This window comes from Lissotriton helveticus, chromosome 7 (assembly GCF_964261635.1).
Source record: "Lissotriton helveticus chromosome 7, aLisHel1.1, whole genome shotgun sequence".
In the NCBI taxonomy this organism is placed as follows: domain Eukaryota; kingdom Metazoa; phylum Chordata; class Amphibia; order Caudata; family Salamandridae; genus Lissotriton; species Lissotriton helveticus.
Window position 1 is genome coordinate 1,366,820,586 of NC_136068.1, and position 21,232 is coordinate 1,366,841,817.

A 21,232-nucleotide genomic window follows, 5' to 3' on the forward strand; every position below is an offset into this window, starting at 1 on the left:
GTTAAACACTGGTTTCGAATATCTGCGTGATGAAAGTTGTTTGAATTCTGTCAGATTAACTCGTCATTTCATTCGATGATAACATTAATGCTACATAGTTTTGGCAATAGCAGCGCGCCAGTGTTCAAACACTGGCTGTCTGTGTTTTTGTATCGTAACTGCCTTTATATTGGGTTTGTGAGCAAAACTTCCGAGGCATGCGGTTTACGAACACTTGAAGTCGTTCTGACTCGAACCACATTCTACTTTCACGAAAAAACCGTACTTGGCAGTCTAATGTTCTGTTAAAAGCTGGGCAAGCGTGGGCGTGGCCACACTTACGGGCAGGCGCACAAGGCAGCAACAGTCAGATCAACTGTCCACCGAGGGGACGCAGTCATGCTGTCCCTGCTCCTGGCCGCGGTGCTCGCCCTGCTTCTGTTCGCCGTGCTCCTCTCCTCCTGGAAGAAGAAGAAGCACCTGCCGCCCGGGCCCGCGCCATGGCCCCTGCTGGGCAACATGCACCAAATCAACAAGTCGGCGCCCTACGAGACGCTCATGGAGGTGAGAGACCGGAGTTGTGTGCAGCCTCGCCGAGGGCGTGGTTGAGTCTGTTTCCAGGCTTTCTCACGTTTGACAGGTTAGGGAACTTTGACCTAGAGAGCGAGGGAGAAATTGGGTGATCTGCCCAGGATCACAGATGCTTTAAGTGGGCCGGGTCTCTATCGGGCTCTCCAATGTTGCCCTCAATGTCTGCGTGATTTATTAATTTTTAATTCTGCAGCAGTAACACCCTTTACTGGGATGTAACTTCAAGAGACTCGTTATAGTACTTTCAGAGTCTCAGCATTTTAAAACGGAAGCATTTCCAGTATTATATACGACGAAGCCATAGCTGTTGCTTATTTACCTTCTGGAACTAACAAGCAGTGACAAGGCCAATAGTGGTGGCTTGTTGTAGGTGTAATGTTACTTATTGTGTTATATATCAGGATGTAATGACAGAAGCAGCAAAATACGAGTCGGCGGCACACTGTGCTAAGCACAGTGTTTTAAGCTATCCCCTTAATTACATCTGCTACGCCCCTTTGAGAGGCCCTCACCCCAGTTTTTTCATCCCACTTAAACCCCTGGGATGCTGTGAGTTGAGAAGCTCACATCTCGCGATGCTGTAGCAAGCTAGTTGCTACTGAACTTCAGTGAGCATATGTGACTTGCCATACCAGTGGCCAGGGTTGGAGACTGGAGTGGGACAGAAAAAATGCCCAGCGCCAGAATAAAAATTGCCCCATTAGTGGATTAGATTTTTGCAAATTTAGGCAGTTTGCAACTTGTAAAGACACACTATAAAGTGTTTTGAACTGTATGATTTGAGCTTCCTTCAGGCAATGTTGGTTTTTAATAGCAGGTAATTCAACAGAAAAACCGTCCCAGCAGACAAACAAACCGGACCGCAAACAGCCATCCCTGTCGGTGGCGATGCTAATTTGCTGGCAGTAAAACTGGTAGCAGATTACTAAACGGCATTTTCCATGTTTTCACTGGGAATGTAGAAAACATGGGGGTAATGGGGCGGAAGGTAACTGCGTTGTTTCTTAAATTGGATTTCCGTGTTTACAAGTAGGGTAGCTTGCAGGACGATGGCGTGCATATGCTGCAGAAGTCAGTCTTCCGGTCTAAGGAGTTTGGATACTACACTCCCAGAATACACAATAGGCACGTTACCTATGCACACATTTGACACCTAAGAATATTGTCTTTTTAGAGTGTAACCACGTTTTCAAACAGGGACCGAAAGAATGAACAGTCGACATAACCTCCTAAGCACTCACAAGTGTACTGTACCGGTGTTGTGGGTTGGCATTGTAAGCATATCCTGATATGACCTGGAACAGATACAGCTACCTCAGGCATGCTGCATATGACAGGCCTGACAAGGAGGCCAACAGAAAGAAAACCAAGCTAATAAGTAACAGACCTTAACGTTTGGACGTTCACACTCAGGCTTTATTGACTGTAGGCGGCACCGCGCATGGAGATGCAAAGAAAGCTGTATGCCTGCTACAAAGGTGCGGCCACAACCTTTGTGTTAAATAATACGAGGAGTGGGAAGGACCGGTTTTACCGACAGCAACTGGAAATTCTTCTCATGTCTGGCAGAGACCAGCGCCACGCCTGGACTTAAGCAAACGCTACGCCAGGAGGCCTTGGTAAAAGACCCCGCACCCTCTATCCTAGGTGGCTCCACCAGGAAGGCAGAAGAGCAGGCAGCTACCTGTCATCGTAATAACTAATGTAAGGGTAAATATTCGCAGACCTGGTCTAACATTGCCACCTTTCTCTGAATGGAGTTTTGACATTCTATTTAGCACAAACCTTTTTAATAGTAAACAAAACCACAGCTACAAATGATAAAGACCAACGTTTTCAAGTGGTACAGAAATAATACCTATGATAACAGAAACAAGGAAAAGGAGAAAAGAAAGTATAATTGAAAAGAGAGATATAAAACAAGAAGGCGTCAAAGGTGACTGGTGGTGGGAGACCCATTGAGCAGAGAGTACATCAATCGTGACCGTGATAATAACATAATGGATGTTGCATATACATAATTTGAAAGACAGTTCGCCTGAAACTAGGTCTTCATGTACACTTTGTTTTTTGTACGTATTCAAAGAACATACAGGGAGGTGCTTGCTTATCATGTTCCCGCCAGCTGTTCACAGCGTCAATTTCCTTCAATATACAACCCATGTCCACCACCAGTTTTATCCCATCCTCCCAACAGCACGTAGTGTATTCAAAGCTATAACAAGTATCAGGTCTTGAAAAGTTAGACCTGGTAGACATAAATCCAAGTGGCGGTATTTGGGTACACACCCAAATATGCCCAGAAGGCATGAATACCAGCTTAGTGCTGAGGAATTATTTAGTCTAACTTGTTACCCCGGCCTTAGAATTTCCTGATCACTCAGCCAGCATATGAAATAGGGTGCCTGCCAGTTAATTATACTGCCACCATATCTGTAAATTCCCCTTACCAAACGTGAGCATTTCAGGAGGACTCCATTGCCTGGAGTCGATTAAGTTATACTGAAATATTGTAGAAAAGTAGGATGCTTTCATGGTCCACCCCCTTTTTGCTGCTGTCATTTTTGTTTTCTGACTCTTCTTACTAGGATCCTGCTAATCTGGACCCAAGTCTCTGTGCTTCCTTCCTAAATTGGACCATGATGAGTACATGGGTAGCCCCTCAGATTGGCTACTGGTGTACACTTGTAAGTCCTTAGTATATGGTACTAAGATACCCAGGGCATAGGTACACCAGGGGTCTCCCATGGGCTGAAGCATGTTTTATGCCACCCATAGCAGACAACTCAAATTGTGACTACATGCTTGCCATTGCAGCCTGTGTAAGTTGGTGCTAGCACCACTTGCAACAGAAATACGTTGTCTTATATCTTTGGCAACAACACTTAAAACCCATAAGTCACCTCTAAGGCAGACCTTTCAATCATGAAGGCAGTGTGCTTAGTTATAAGTGAGGGTGGCCTTGCATAAGCAGGACACCCCTACAAATCCCAGAGTCCGTTCTCCATGCGTTGTAAGTGCATCAGCTATTACGATACAAATAGTGGCTATGTGTCACTACGCGATGGCTAGCTATAAACTGGCTGTAACAAACCCTGGCATGTTTGGTATGAAACAAGTTTGAATCATACCTCCAACACCGTAACCGGTGTTGGAGGCATGATTCCATACACTGTGGGGCTTCTCAGAGAACCCCTCGCTCCTGGTACCTGGTACGCTCCTGGTACAAGTCTTCCAGAGTCTGACAGCAAGCTAGGGCTGCTGCTGACCACAGGTACAATTCTGCCCTCCTGCTGCTGAGCCAAGCTCAAGCAGGGTAGGGTAGAACAATAGGTTTCCTGTCACGGAGGTTTTAAGAGTACATTTGGTGCCCTCCTTGCATACTCCAGTTAAGGGACCTGTTGAGTCCCGCTCAGGCACAAAACTGGACAAAGGACATGGGCGTATCCTCCCCACTGTCCAGCCCCTCGTGTGGGAGGGACCTCTGAATCGTCCCAACACTTTCCTTAGGGTACTTAAGGGCTTACCTGTGGGTGGCTCTTCAGATTCGTCGTGGGACAAGGTTCAGATCCGAAACTACTTCACCTTCAACCGTCTGGGCATTTCAACTTCGTAGGACTTCGTTTTGGGAACCGAGACTGCATCCGGAAGACTCCTGCTGCCTCTGGTCTCGTTGTCCTGCCAGTCTTCGGCGTCGTCTGTGTCTGTGCTCCATCAAGGTTCTTCTCCAAGCCTGTGTCCATCAAGGACACCCAAAGGAATCTCCCTTGAAGTGAAGGAGTCACTCCCCTGCATCTAGAGGCACCACAACTAAGCTGACCAGTCTGCTGCAGCTGATGTCCCACGGACTTCGAAAGGCCCAGCAGCACAGGTGGTGGTTCTGCAACTACCTCAAGGCCTGCACTGTCTTCTCACCGAGTTTGAGGCCAGTATCCCTTGTCGGAACCGCTGGAACAGAAACCCTGTGCACCTAGTTGACTTATCACTATCAAAGGAGAGAGAGAGGACTAGGTAGCTAGTCCGTATCCTTGGGGTTTTATATGTGAGATCAAAAAGGACTAGCCTATTTGTGAATTTAGATAGACTCAAGACTGTAAGACAGGGTACAAACCCTTTTGTTTGTTCATGAAGCACTCACCCACCAACCTGGTTGGTGGCATGCTTCATCATCGGGCCCACCCAGTGACACCAAGTGTGTCCCGGGTGTGCTTCGACGCCTGAATACCGATACGGAGAGAGAGGAGTCCCAGTGTATAATCATCAATTAACACAAAGTAGTCAAGATAGAAAAACATTAAATGATACTACACCGTTTTTATTCACAATGTAGATGTATATTGAATATCATATCTTGAAATAAACATTCAAAAAGGCTGTACAGTGCCCCAGGGGAGAAGGGAGGTGATATGGTGAGGATGGTGTGGATAGGGAATAGTGACCGTAAAATCAACCAAATGGCGCAGACGCATTTATATGTTAATTTAAATATAAACCAACAAAGGACCATAGGTTCAATAGATCACTTGATCGAAATCATACTTCACATAATACATTAATGTCACAATTTTGGCGTGAAGCTGATAACCAGAAAAACAGTCGTCGACGTTTCGACCCTCTAATTGTTGCAGGAATTAGTTGTACCCTTGCTGCGGGGTCTTCATCAGGACAGGGTGGGGGCAGGCAACAATTTGGATGGGCGTAGACGGTTGAATCGAAACGAATCAAGGAACGAGGTCGGGGAGGAAAATCCGAAGGCAGACTTCAACAGATCACGTCCACGTTCGGTTGTTATTTAGGGAACCCGGCAAATTAGCACCATCGGAGGCAGAATGAATCCGTCGTCTCATGAGCTCGCGTCTCGCAATGGCGCCTGAATACAGCGGAGCAGATATATTTCTGAGTGTGCAGTGTAGTGACGTGAAGGTGAACATTTAAAAGCTATACAGGGGTCCCAGTACCAGAGGGTAAATTATATTTTAATAACTGGGTCACTGTTAGCATTAAAAAAGGCTGCGAGGCCGCAGAGACAACAAGAGGTTCAACGCAGACACTGACCGAAAGTTTCGGTCCACTCCTCTGCTGGACTACTCCATGGGGCAAATTTGGCAACAAGCCAACTAATGCTCTAAGAGGGAATCCCCCTCACACATGTAAAGCACCTTAGCGAGTGCTACACATTTTTCAAAATTACACAACCACTTAAAATTAAGTAATTTGCACCTACACACTTTGGTCCAGAGGAAAGCCAGTTTTATTCATAAAGGCCTGGCTGAAACATGTAGACCACACCTGGATGTAGGAGACCCTAAAAAACACTCCTATAACATCCAACAGCCTTTTTAAAATGCTAACAGTGACCCAGTTATTAAAATATAATTTACCCTCGGGTACTGGGACCCCTGTATAGCTTTTACATTTTCACCTTCACGTCACTACACTGCACACTCAGAAACCTACCTGCTCTGCTGTATTCAGGCGTCCAAGCACACCCGGACAGACTCTGTGTCACTGGGTCGGCCCGACGATGAAGCATGCCACCAACCAGGTTGGTGGGTGAGGGCTTCATGAACAAACAAAAGGGTTTGTACCCTGTCTTACAGTCTTGAGTCTATGTAAATTCACAAATAGGCTAGTCCTTTTTGATCTCACACCTAGTTGACTTGCCAAGGCTTGTTGACTCCCTTCTCTAGAGATCTTTGGGATCCAAGAAGCTCCAGCCTCTCTTGCTACCAATATTGTCAACCTCAGCGCAAACTCTGCACAGTGGGCTTGCATCACTGGTGAGCTGGTTAAGGGCCCCTTGCGACTCCTGTGCCTTCAGCCTCTGGCTCCGCTTGAGGGTCTTCTTTGACTTCCGTGGGCTCACCTACTTGCAAGGAACCTACTCTGACTTACCGGCTTGTGGTGAGTCCCTTGGACCTTGCTAGTCCCGACACTGCACCTTTTTTGTCTGCCACGTTTGCCGCTGCCAAGGCTTGTTGGTGCTCCTGCCGGACACAGACACCCTGGCTCTTGACATCTGACTTTGGACAGCTAGTGAACGGCTCCTGGTCTTTCACAGCATTGCCTGGTCCGCACAACTGCAGTGCCAAGGTCCCCGTCCACTCTCCTGCATCTTCTGACATCAGTGGACATTTGGCTCTGTGACTCCTGGTCACTACTGGGGGCATAGACTCTGTCCTTTCTGCTTGCAGGTACCTCTCATCCTGAATTCACCATTGGATTCCATCAGACTCTTTTACCTTCTTCACCAGCTGCATCTTTACTGAAGTCCTCCATTGTGGTAGACGGGGGTTTCCGACGTCACTTCGCACCTATGCACCCGTGTAGGTTTTCTGGTTCACGGGGTATCCACGGGTAGGGTGACACTCCAACCTTCCATCTTCCACTGGTTTTCTTCAGGGTCTTCCTGGAAGGTTCCTTCTTGAAAACTGCAACTGTGACTTCCCCATTGACTTGTATTGAGCACACCGTCGTGTTTCCACTCTGCACACTGCCTCCGTGAGGTTCTTGGGTACTTACCTTGGGTGTGTCCTAGGGCCGTAGGCACTGCTAAGTGTTCTGGGTCTAGTCTTGACTTCGGCCTCTGTTCACATTCCACTTTATTAGTATATGCTTTGGTCTCCCCATGGAGACTGCTGGGTATTTGTGATACTTAACTGTTCTATTACTGAAGTATTGGGTGTATTGTGTTTATATCTCTGGGGAGGAGATACTCCAATGTGTTAGTGAGTATTTATAACACATACATATTATAACTACTCTGTGTGGTTCTTTTTCACTTAAACTAAACGAAAGAAATGAAAAGCCATCCAAACAATCTAAAAAAAGAAGGGATGATTTAAAAAAATATATATATATTATATATATATGTCACAATGCCAGACCCAAGTTTCCACCAAGAAGGTAATTAGGAAACCGACTTCACAAATCGAAATTGGTTTGTCCAGAAGCTTCTTTCTGCTCCACTAAATGTTGGGAGTGAGAGGTAATTTTGTTAATTGTCTATCATACTTTGTTCCAGAACTGAGCCCGCAGTTTGCAATTCCCCATAGAAGTTGCCTAACATTTCCTCATTGTCATTTCTTATTATTTATTTCCCTTAGGTTTGTTGTGTGGTTTCTGATTTTGTAATGTTAAAGCAATTAGCTACTATTTTATTGGATCTGCCAGCCCTTTACAGAAGACAAAAGTAATGTAAAAGAATCACTAGTCCTGCTGTTGAGACAGGAATATTTCATTCGTATTTTAACATTTTTCATTTCAAATAAGTAAACACCGGTTCAACCCAGATCTGTGACTGGGGGTGAGTCTCTGAAAAGTTTAAGCACTCCGTCCATCATCTCCTTGTGTTTGCTTTGCTCTTCCTAAGATGGCAGGGTATGCCCAGACCTGGGTCCCTTGCTCACTTTGCTACTGGATTCAAGCTAGCCTGGCTGATGAGGGGTGTTACCCCGAAACTGGTCCCAGGATGCTTGTTTCCGGTTCAGGGAAGACGTGGCTTGGCAGTTCGGGCTGGACTGTTCCCATGAGGCACAGGGTCAAGATTGATTTGCATATAGCTGGTTCTGAACTGAGGCAGGGAAGTGAGTTAAAGAACGACAATGGATTCAACCCAGATCTGTGACTGGGGGTGAGTCTCTGAAAATTTCAGCGCTCCGTCCATCATCTCCTTGTGTTTGCTTCATTTCAAATAAGTGCCATTGTTCCTGTAGGTTATATGTAATTTTTCTAGCCTCCTAATCTCCTGTCCCTTATCCAGCTAGACATTCCTATTTCTTTTGCTTTCAAATGCACGATACTGATACAGACTACCCTCCTCTTAATTCTGCTTTCAATCCATCCAACAAATGTTATGATCGGGACAGGAGGACTCCTTTTTCTGAAAGAAAATAATAAATACTCAGGGGAAAAGATGTTATCTAGCGGCTATAATTGCTTACTTTGGAACTAGAATCATGATTAAATCACCATCTTGTGATTCTGGACAAATCACTTAATCTACCTGTGCTAAAAATGTGTAATGCTTGCTTTCCTTATAAAGCACTCTGGTGCTCTCAGGCCAAGTTTGTGCTATATAAAACTTCAAAGAAAATGTAAGTGACTTTTGAATATCTCCAGAGTGGAGTCACGCAAAATCATGTTATTGATTCTCCTGACCTTATATTGCGCCATTGTTCCAAGCAGATCAAGACCTATTCCAACAAGCATATGATCCTATATACACAAGGCCTCTGTTTTGGAGCCCTCATTCCTGCACAGCATGTTTCGATTCTCTAAAAAAATAGTCCAACCTGGAATACCAAGTCCTCTATCCATTCCAATTTCGTCTGCAACAGCAACCCGCGATTAATCCTTCTGTTATAAGGGAAACATATTGCCTCTCAATGTACGCCTATGTTCAGAAATGTTGCTGCACTTGACTAATATTTGAGTCGGATCAAGACTTGCTACACTGCGACTTATTTAAATAAGATACTCCTATAAAGACCATTTGAGGAAATTTGGCCTTTTACTTACTAACTCGGACTAGTATTTCTCCAGTAAGGATACACATGCGGTTCCCTGTGGCCTAAACCTCTAACTTTGACACTATGTCCTTAAATAGGATGCTTGATATCGACCACGCATTACCGGATTGAATCTCTTTGGCACACGTACTCAGTCACTATAACTTTTGTCCTGCAGAAGCCCTTGTTGGGGCTAAACGCGATGGCTGTCTCTAAAGATGTACACCAAGCATGTGTGAAATAGAGACATACAACGACATTGACAAACGACTATTGATTATCTATTTGTACAGTTGCAACTTGTAATTTGCTGCGCATGTGTATTGCCTCATCTATTTTTTTTTATGTATCTATTTAAGGTCATGTGGCAGCTGACCATTTCAGGTGGTACAAAAGGGGGTGGTGATGGACGGAGCATCTGAATCAAACACTCACACCCAGTCAAAAGATCTGGGTATAATCCATCACCGTTCTTTAGCCCACTGTGCCACCCCAGTTCAGACATGGCCATATGCAAATCAGTCTGACCCTGTGCCTCATGGGAACAGTCCAGCCCGAACTGCCAAGCCATGTCTTCCCTGGACCGGAAACAAGCTTCCGAGGACCGGTTTCTGGCATTTCAGCCGTCTTTAGCCCGGCTTGCTTGAATCCAGTGGCAAAGTGAGCAAGGGACTCACGTCTGAGCATACCTTGCCACACTTATGGCGGCCAAAAGCGGTACAGAACCATTTGTACCGACCATTTGAGGTGGGCAAAGACCAAACATTCCACATGACTGGCCTAGGTAGTGCAGTTCTCTTTAACCTGGCTGCCCCTCTGTATGTTGATTTTATTGATAAGACCTTTAACTTCACCTTTAGAAAACCAAAATATTTTGACTTCTTATCTGTGACCAGAATTACTAGGAACAATGACATTACCATCCCAGACAAATATAGTCCAGCACCACCCATGTAAGAATGTTTCCACCCAGGTTATTCCCTTTACAGGATATTAATACTCCATTGAAACAATTAAAAGTAAGTATAAGAGAAGGGAAGCGACTGAGTGGGTAAAGACCCATGAGAAATACAACATGTAACATGCAAGCCCCCCAGGCAGTCCCCTTCTCCCCCCCTCATACTCGTAAACACAGAGGGAGAATGAGAAAAACCCAACACTCGTCCTAAGCAAATATAGCAAATCAATATATGGCTTCATATCAAACCCAACATGAGAACTAATATCCTAACCACCACAAGAGACATAATTATATGTTATGCCCTTTCATATTTTACTTCATCTAACACATATTCCCTTAATCAAAACCTGAGCACCACACTTGAATGCTGACATATTTTGAATTACAAATGAAGAAGCAGATAAGCTGTTTGACTTACAAGCAAAACATTGCATAAGCACAAACTAACATATATTCAGCGACAACGTTCAAGTATCCACAGACCACCACTCTCCATCACAACAGACATTCAGTGACAATCTTCAATAGAACAATGTGTGTTTTTTTTTCTTCTTTTTTTGTAATCCCTATTCACCTCGGACCACAGTGACCAAACCAGCCGCCAGTACCTTATACGTTATGGGTAACAGGTATTTGGAATTACAGGGTTCACCCACCTGCTGGTACATCTGAGGACTAGGATGGCACAGTCCCAAAAAACCAGGCACGGTCGCTTTCTAATGTGGTCCAGTAAAAACTGGCGACTGTTATGTTGGCAATAGGGAAGCGGGAAATGCCCAACACAGTCTAGAGAGATCCAGAGAGAAATAATCATCATAGGACCAATTACTATTTTAAATAAAATGGATACCTATTAAGATTTCATTAAGGATTCTCGCACACCTCCGCATTTGACCATCTCAATAGAAACTCCCAGTGTGCTTTCTTCCTCCTAGTCTGAGTCCCTCTCCTATCTAGCTTGGACATCAGAAACACTGAAGACAGCCACTCAGCATGCAGAGGGGGCTAGCATTCCACCCATTTTTTGCATATTTCCCTGCTGGCCAGAAGTATAGCATAGGAGAGGAAATACCTGGCTTGGCTAGGCTGGGCTGGGCCTGTGACTTCGCTGGAAATCTCAAAAATTATCAGAGAGGCTTAATTGAATTTGGAGGCCCAAAATGTCTGAGATGGTTTCACCATTTTTCACCCAAAAGTCAGAGATAGCTGGGCATTCTTTGAACAGATGTATATCGGATGCTTTCTCCAGGCCGCATTTCATATGTCTGACTGGGGGCCCTGTCGTCATCTTTGACAACCTTTGGGGAGTTAAATGGACGCTATGAGTCGTGAACAGGTGGCTTCTTCTTAGCCATGCCGGTTTAACTGTGGAGAAAAGAACACTAAAAGATGTTTGCCAAAGATGTTCCCAGGGTTCGTCCGGCAGGCAAGCACTCCACAATTCCTCTGCTAATTTGAAGTCGCCATCAATTGCCTCTTCAATGCTCCAATACCAGGTGGAGACCTCCTTCTTCCCCCTCAGTCTTTCCACGAGGTGTTCCTCTAAAGTGTTGCCCATGCCTATAGGTTATTTCAGGTTTTGGGCCCAGCTTTGAAGTTGAATATATTTAAATTTAGAGATACCCCTCCCAAGATGGGGTAAAGCATTGACCAGGGTAAGTGTGACCTTTTGAGCTAGGTCACCCCATACCTTGAACCCGGCCTCTCTAAGTGGCTGAGCTAATTTGTCTCTTAAGCACTCTGGTGCACCAGGGGAATCCCACAAGGGGGCCACACTAGAGAAATAGCTAAGGCCCATCAGCCATCAGGGTTCTGGATCTGGGCGCTTTGAGCGGCTCATCCAGTCGACCCCAACCGACGGCTTTGGGAGCTCCGGATGAGCAGTCCAGTCGACCCCAGACAAGCACTGCTGTCTCGGTTCTGGGAGCTCCGGTCAGTTCACACAGTCGACCTCAACCGACGGCCTTGGGAGCTCCGGATGAGCAGTCCAGTCGACCCCAGACAAGCACTGTTGTCTCTGATCTGGGAGCTCCGGTTAACTCACCCAGTCGACCCCAGCCAGTTGGCGTGGAAGCTCCGGTGGAACAGCTCAGTCGACCCCAGAGAGGCACCAGTGTCTCTGATTTGGGAGCTCCGGCCTGCTCACCCAGTCGACCCCAGCCGGTTGGCGAGGGAGCTCCGGTGGAGCAGTCCAGTCGACCCCAAGGGAGCACAAGTGTCGCCGATCTGGGAGCTCCGGGCAGCTTATTCAGTCGACCCCAGCCAGTCGGTGTGGGAGCTCCGGGCTGTTCACCCAGTCGACCCCAGCCATCCGGCGTGGGAGCTCCGGGCTGTTCACCCAGTCGACCCCAGCCATCCGGCGTGGGAGCTCCGGGCTGTTCACCCAGTCGACCCCAGTCGGCCGCGGCGGCCTTTGGGGCGGGTGATCTGATCATCTCACCACCGCGGTTGGATTCCTTCCCTCTCCCGTCCTTTGAAGACTTTTGTAAAACGGCTTGTTCGGTGTCATCCGGTTCTCCGCTCGATCCACTGCCCCCCAAATTTTGGAAAACTTTTCAGGAAGAACTGTTCCCGCCTCTGTTTTCAATCTGTCGCCAATCTCTGGAATCGGCTTCTGTTCCGGGCTGCTGGAAATTAGCAGTGGTGTCGCCTCTGCTAAAAAAGTCAACCCTGGATCCAGCTGTCCTTTCCAACTACAGGCCGATTTCCTTGCTCCCCTTTCCAATCAAGATCTTGGAGAAATGGGTAACTCGCTCTCTCTCCGGCTATCTGGAACACATTGGGTGGTTCGATGAGGCCCAGTTTGGCTTCCGACCTGGTCACGGGACGGAGACCGCACTTGTGACCGTGTTGGATAACCTGCGTTCGCGTGTTGACAGTGGTCGGGCAGCCTTTCTGGTGCTGCTCGACATGTCGGCCGCGTTCGACACGGTCTGCCATCGGACCCTGGTTCAGAGGCTGGAAGAGTGCGGGATTTGCGAGGGGGCCAGAGACTGGCTAATGTCATACCTCGAGGGCAGGCAACAGTTGGTGTCACTTCCGCCTTTCAGCTCGGAGCCAAGGAAAATCGGACAGGGGGTGCCACAGGGCTCGGCCATCAGCCCGTTATTGTTTAACCTGTACCTCCGTCCACTTGTCCAGCTAATAAAATCTTTTGGGGTCTCGGCATTTAATTATGCCGATGACACTCAGCTGGTGTTTTCCTTGGAAGGAAGCAATGCAATCTCGCTGAACACCTTCCATCGCTGCATGGCAGCTACAGCGGATTGGCTTCAAGCAAATTCTTTGCAATTTAATAGCTCGAAGACGGAGGTGCTCCACTGTTCCACGGATCGGATCCCGCGGGCTTTACCCACCGACTTCTGGCCCAGCACTTTTTCCGAACCGGTGTCGGCATCGGAGTCAGCCCGTAATTTAGGGGTCATGTTCGGCCCTAATTTACAACTTGACCTACATGTTAACAAAACCACGGGAACATGTATGATGCTGCTCCGCATGCTCCGCAGAGTTTTGCCTCTGCTTCCTGCTCGATCCAGGCCGGAGGTAGTCCGCGGGACTATTTTAAGTCGGCTGGATTATTGTAACGGCCTCCTTTTGGGGGCCCCAAAAAATCTGATTGGGAAACTGCAGAGGGTGCAGAATATGGCTGCCAAACTGGCCCTTTCACGTCCCAGATCCAGCTCCTCTACTCTGGCGCTTCGTGACTTGCACTGGCTCCCGGTAGATCTACGGGTCCAATTCAAAGCGGCCTGTTTGGTATTTAGAGCGGTTCACCTTTTAGGCCCCCTTCCACTACAAAACATGTTTGCATGGTATTCTGCCCCACGGCTTCTGCGGTCGTCATCGGCTCACCTTCTAGTGGTGCCCAGGTTTCAAAGAGTGAGGATGGGCGGCCGCTCATTTAGAGTGGCGGCAGCTAAATTGTGGAATTCTCTCCCACTCACTCTCAGGAGCTGCAAGGACTATCTTCCATTCAGGAAAGCCTTAAAAACTCATCTCTTTCCTAAGTAATGGCTGCGCGTCTGCTCTAGTCTTGTGCGATGGGTTCTCTGATCAAAGCGCCAGGATGCCCTCTGGGTGACAGGTCTGCGCTACAAAAGTATGCGAAATAAATAAATAAATAAATAAATCTAATATTTGCCCATGTTCTCGCCATTGCCTGTAGCACTTTTAGCCTTATCTTTTTGGAAAACGTAGGCTCTCCATATTTGAACAAGAAACCCCACTGGGCTAGACTAGCGCCCTTTAGCATCGCTGAAAACATTGCCCCTACCCCAACACAGTCCGGTGTTTTTTAAAATCATCCTGGAATGGGACAATTGGAAGGCACAAGCGTAGTGCTGCAGGTTTGGAAGCGAAAGTCCTCCCTTCTCCCTCCAACGTCTCAACTTCTTCCAGGCAATTCTGGTTCCTCTATAGGCCCATATGAATTAATTAATAGACTGCTGGAGTTATCGATAGCTGGTTTGTCCAAATGTAGTGGCATGACATTAAAAAAAGGTGATTTTGGGAAGCACTATCATCTTGACCAGGTTTACCCTACCAAAGATTGACAGGGGAAGGTGGGCCCCGCTCTTCTTCAGCCTCTGACACTTCTTTGTTACGTTTGCCAGTTTGGTCTCTGAAATTTTGTTAATATCTTGTACTATTCAGACCCTAAGATACCTCATGTCTCTATTGGTCTGGAGGTGACATACCCTTAGGTTCCATGACATGACCTCTGTCTTCTCCGCATTAACCTTATACCCTGTTATCCTGCCAAAATCTTGGGCATGCTTTATTACCACTGGCAGGGCAGTAGAAAGGTCAGAGGAGAGAACCAGAACTTCATTGACGTAAAGAGCCACCTTTCTCTCCCAACCCTCCTACTTAAATGGTAAAATGTCCACCTCATCTCTCAACCTCTGAGCAAATAGCTCAAAATACAAGTTGAAGAGGAGGGGAGATAGGGGACAGCCCTGCCTGGTACCCCTAGTGATTTTAAAAGAGCTGATTAGATTGCCGTTAACCAGCAATTTTGCAGACTGGTCTTGGTAGATCAACTAGATGGCTCTGCGGAATTTTGCACAAGATTAGTTTTCTCCAAAACCGCCAACAGATACGCCCAGTTAACCCTGTCGAAGCCCTTGGTGGTGTCTAAGGTCATAGCTGCAAGGGGGAGCGAATAGGTTTTGGCCAGATCTATTGCACCTATGAAATCATACGTGAAATCGTAAAGGTTTCTACCCTTGACAAACCCCTTTTTGTGGAGGTGCAGCATATCTCCTGCTACGGATCCCAGCCTGTCAGCCAGGACCCTGGCAAAGAGTTTATAATCGGCATTTAACAATGAAATGGGTCTATAAGACGCACCTTGCTGGGTTCTTCCCCGCTTTTAATATCAGGGTGATACTTGCCTCCCCCCACAAACCTGGCAGCATTACTCCGGCGCATAAAATTGCATTGAAAAGCTGGGTCATGGCTGGAATCAGCACCTCCCCCCAGAGTTTTGTAGAGTTCTATTGGCAAACCATCCAGGCCTGCTGCCTTCCCACCTTTGCTAACTAAAATGGCCCTCTTTACCGCTTCTTGTGATATTTCCTGTTCCAAAAGTTCCTGTTGGGTTGTAACCAGGGGATTAAGCAAGTACTCACTCAGCCATTCCACAACCTCTGATTTATTAACTACCTTGTCTTCGAGGTATAGATTCTAAAAAAAAAAAAACATAAAGGCACCCCCTATCTCTTAATCTGTGGACAAGACAGTGTCACTTTCAACATCATCAACTGCTTTTATCAGGTTACGCATCCTATCTGACTTTATCTTTCAAGCCAATAGCCTACCCGCCCTCTCAAATGGGCAAGCTCACTCTCCTCCCATCTATTCGAGACCCTCGTCTGAAGGATGGTGTCTAGCTGCTCCTTTAGTTCTTTAAATCTAGCCATGTTCTCCTGCTGTTTCTCCGGTTCAACCCATCCTGTACGACCTTCATCTCTGCTTCTTATTGGGCAACCTCTTCTCTATATTGCTTATTCCTAAAACACATCCTAATAGTGATGGTCCCCTTACATAAGCCTTCATTGAATCCCAGACTATGGAGGTCGAAGCAGACCCTGAATTTTGACCCAAAAAGCACTTCATTTCATGGGACAGATTCTTAATCTTCTCTATATCCAAGAGCAGCGTGCTATTAAAAGTCCAGACTCTAACACTCTGCCTGCTTTCCAGATCCAAATCGAGGCATACCCCTAAATGTGGTGTCAAATAGCCACTAACTTTGACTTTCCCCCTCAAGCTATGGCTGACCAGGATATAATCGATCCTTGATTTATTGCCATACTTGCTATTGTAGTAGGAAACTCCTAACTGGTGGCCGGATCTGGCTCTCCAGACATCGCAAAGTCCTGTCTGTGTCATCATTCAATGGAGATGGTGTAGTGGCTCTGCTATTTGGAGATTTGTCCAATTTGTGGTCTAATACGATGTTAAAATCACCAGCCATGATTACTGGGTCTGGGAAGTCTTAACAGATTTGCAAACATTGTTTTAAAGGGGGGGTTGGATCGTCATGGTTTGGGTCATAGTACCCTACCAGAGTGAAAAAAGCCAAAAATAATTACCTTCAGGATAACCCACTTACCGCCAGGATCAACCAAAAAATCCAACACACGTGCCTTGGCTTGTTTTTTCATTAATGCAGCAACTCCTCGAGTATTGGCACTCCGGTTAGAACAGATCATATGTTGTACCCATTTTAGCTTCTTAAATATTTTGGTTGACTCTTCTTTCGAGTCGCCTGCAGAATAATAACCTGCTTGGGGAGTCCCTGATGTATTGTAAGATTTTAGCCCTTCTGAGTTTGACGTGTAGGCCGTTCACATTCCAAGATAGGAACTGAACCATTCTCACAGGGATGTAACCTTGAGGCACACGCAACGTATAAAGAACGGAGTTCGCCACCACCAGACCGAAACATTTGGAACTAACCTAGCTGAAGAAAAAAACAAACGGACTATGGTGAAAGAGGAAATTTTTTAAATGTTATCCCACATACTCCCCACCCCCTTACCCCCTCTAAATCCCACACTGGAGAAACCACCGCAATGTTATCCTGGACTAATGGAAGTCCTATCTGCTACACCTAGGGGCAACTCGCCCTGTTCCTCTTGTAGAAATGGAAAAAAGGTAGAAACCTGCAGTGAACAGTCCTAATTTGTTTGCTTATTTGTGTCTCGGTATATCTGTGTATGACTTTATGTATGACTCTATCTAAACCAAATTAACAGTAATGTACCACACCACTAGCGCCTTCTCACACGGTTGAGTGCTATAACCCAGAGGAGAGGCCTTACTAACTAAGCGTCACCTCTCTTCATACTTTCCAATGGCTCATCAGCCTCTTGTAACAACCTTAAATTATGCATCTTATTCTTGTGCATAACCTTCAGGGTCACTGGGAATTTAATCTGGGGCACTGCCCCAAGCTTTTTAAAAACTTCTATCTTTCTGCCCAACTCCCATTGCCTATCAAGGGTGACTCCGGCAAGATCAGAGCGTATTTCAAATGAAAAGTCCTTCGCCCTCAATGATTTTACCTTCAGGGCCATATTAAGGATTTTTCCTTCAAGGAGTAAGTGTGGAGGTTAAGGAGAATTCTCCTAGGTTTAGTTCTCTTAGGATTTCTTCTATATGGGTCCCTGTGCACCCTTTGAATGACCTTCTTCTTTAAATCTTCCTCGGATTCATCCATCTGCAATGTCTCCTTCAATAGTGAGACAATGTAGGATTTTAGGTCTCCCCACCCTCCTTCCCCTCTGGAATATTCAAAATGCACGGATTACTTCTCCGGGAATTGTGCTCAAGTTTGTCTTGAAACACCACCTCCTACCTTTTGAGAGCCAAATTATCTGCTTTAGCTATGCTGAGTTCTTTTTTTTAAATGTATTTATTTATTTTAGCTCTCTTACTGAGCTTTCCAGAGTGTCAGTTCTTGCATTAAGGAGGTCGGTCTTCCTCTCTAGGGGCTCACAAAAATTCCTAATCTCTCCTTGGTTAGACTCAGACACAGCAAACCTCACTTTAATGTCCTCCGAGAGAGTACAAAATAGTGCTTCCAGCGATGCTGATGAGGCCTCCATTGAATCCTTGAGACCTTTTTCATCCACCATGGAGTGACTCTCTCCCGGAGCATGGGGTAAAGTGTCGCTCTGGGTCTCAGGAACCACCACTGCTCCACCAGTCCCTGCTATCTCTTGCCTCTGCATGGTAGTGGTAGTGATGATCAGTAATGGGGAGCCCCCTGAGGCCTCCATTTGCTCTATACCAGGCCCTGTAATGAGCAGAGCAGAGCCCCTGACCCCCTCCTGAGCACTTCTCCCTGTTTTACAACGTCAACCACATTAGGTTGGACTTTAAAATGTGACCTAAGTGAGGGAGTGATCCTTACTTTAGGATCAAAGGGTTTAGTTTGGCTTTCCCAGCCTTTATACTCTGGCTTTTTACCTCGCGCCTCTGAAAGGCAGAAACGCTATTATCTGACCCTATATCCTGATTGCCAGCTTGCATGGGGGAGGGGGAGCCTTTCCTGCGCCCTCCGCTGATAAGACTTCCCCTTTCTGGGGGCCTGCTTTTTCCCCTTCAGACCTGTTTTTAGGTGTCCCAGGGAAGCCCCCCAATACCCTTTACCTTCCTTTGCTGCAAATGCAGTGCTTGATACGGCTCGGTCCAACGGGCCCGCCTGTGTTTGTTAGGGGATCAGAGATATCTTTGCGGCAACACAGGACCCCAACACTTTTGCCTCTTCGACAGCAGCAGCCTCCTCCACTGCCGAGCTGGCCCGACGTGTGCTGCCGCTGCCCACGCCGACACTTAGGAGACCGTGCACCGCTTCTCTGCAGCTCCTACTCTGCTCCAGTGCGGCCGTCTCCCACCGAGTGGAAGCAGCAGAGGCAGACGACGGGCAGATCGGGGTCTGCACCAGGACGTCTACTTAGGGGAGGCCTAACGGCTAGGGCGCTCGACCTCGGACCTGGGGATCTGGGTTCGAGTCTCGGTAACGACGCCAAAACCTCCTGTGATTCTGGGCAAATCACTTAATCTCCCCGTGCCTAAAAATTAATGTGTGTCCGTCCTCGTGTAACGCAACTGGTGCTATGTAAAGCGCTCTGATACCTGATTCGGTTCGGGTCTAGTTCGCGCTATATAAAACTCTGCAAAAAAAACGTGGCACCTACTCCGGTGGGAGAAGGAGAGGGAGTTCTACACGGCCAAAGTTCGAAGGTGCAGGTAAGGAAAACAAGAAAAGTGGTTCTAGCTCGGGTTAGGCATTGTAGTCATGCATGGAACGCAAGAGCCTCCAGAGAGCAAGCAGCAGCTCACGTAATTTGAAATTGGTCCTTAGCAGATGTAACTCTCCATTCTTGTTGTTTATAGATGGTATGTTTAAGAATCCACACGTATAGATTGGCCTTACGAATATATGTACTCCAAGTATATTAAGGAATAGACAGGCAGGCGTCCTCTAAGTGTCTTATCCAGTCAACTTTCTCTACACTCTTGAGTTCCTTACCTACTACATGCATGCATTCTACACTTGTCAACACATTCTATCATAATATTCCACAGTAATAGACCATAACACATCCCCCTTTCCTAACCAATTAAAGAATGACATGACCTGCAAATATATAAACCTCTATGTAAAAGTTTCTAGTAAGTATACAGCTAAAACATTCCAGAAGTTTTTCGAGAACCCCATCCCAATATTCCCACAAGAAAATAAACACACAACAAAAAATATATATACAAGAAAATAAGTTACTTTTTTTGTTAAACAAAGATATTTTCTGAGATGTAATCCATTATCCACACAGAAAGTTTATTCTGTCACCTTGAGTTCATCTGTACTTCAACATGCTGTTAGCCCTAAAATTCTCTAGTGCCTTTGAGGTTCCATCACAGGTAAGAAACCACCCCCACAGTAGTGTTCCTACTATCAATATCATTAAGACAGTCTGCATTGTAGTCAGTTCCAACCCCGTTTTCCACAATGATGCCTACTAACACATCATTAGTGGACTCGTGCTCAGATTGAATCACAACTATGACAACAACACAACTGCCAATGCTGATACTTATTTAAAAATAACTCTTACCAATCCCACGTAACACTCATAGTGACTTAAAAAGATTATTTTTTCTTTTTTCTTTCTTTGTATCTTTAAAGATACTATTTCAGCATGAAATAATTTGTAAGTTCATATTATTATTTCAATGAACAGTCTCAAAGACTTTGTTAGAACCAGATAAAATTACACACACACAGAACATAAATCCTAGGTCACATGTTTGACACAACATTACTTATCACGTTAAAACAACACATTTTTACAAGAACAAGCTCAAGTTCCAAAAGGAATTGATAAGGCGGATAGAAAGAAAAACAGACAAAAGACCCTGGGGAAAGGTTGGAAGAAAGAGAAATGAAGCGACTTTACATTTGTAAAGAACAACACAAACCCTGTAGGAACATTAACCAAACAGTAGCGCATTCAGGTCACCAAAATGAAATACATTTTCATTAGAGAATACATTCAGCAAAACCCTTTGTTGTCTGAAAACAGAATGACAGGCGTGTTGGGTGCAGTACATTTTGCTATTCTCTCAAGATTCCAAACTTTTCCATGTGCAAGATGCACCGCATTATTCAACTCTTCCACAACTTCCATGGATTCATAGAATTGGCATTCTCCCCTCAAACGTTTATGGGTATCTTGGCTCTCACCCATTGGCCCACCATAACCTGACATTCCTTAGTTCCATGTTTTACATCACACAAATTCTTTCTTTTTGACTATGTGGACTCCACTCTATCATGTTCCTTGAGCCTACAACTAATGCACCACACTAGAGTCAATTAACCACCCCAGATTATATCTGATTCTGAACTTGATTCGGAGCTTTTACCCATGCTTCAGAACAAATGAAGAGAGGTCTGTGATTTCACATGTATACACCCTATATGCCCACACAGTTTTTTAAAATTGTGTTTACCAGTCACTACCCCCTGAATAAGTAGAATGATGTTCTTGATTACTCTATTGCAGCATTCCACAATACCATTATTGTTCAGTTTGCATAACAGTGTCCTTATGTGTTAAGTTATTAGTCTGTCAAAATATTCTTTTGGACATAAATTGTACACCATTATCAC

At 45.9% G+C, this 21,232-nt stretch overlaps 1 protein-coding gene across 1 annotated transcript in view; it reads left to right on the forward strand.

Annotated features, from left to right (window-relative positions):
- Positions 1-315: 315 nt before the first annotated feature.
- Positions 316-21,232, forward strand: part of LOC144770292 (cytochrome P450 2F3-like) — a 196,526-nt gene continuing 175,609 nt past the window's right edge. Inside the window, exon 1 of the mRNA XM_078654689.1 lies at positions 316-543. Within this exon, the coding sequence (XP_078510815.1) occupies positions 379-543 (165 nt within the window). The 5' untranslated portion in view covers positions 316-378. The remainder of the gene's footprint in view (positions 544-21,232) is intronic.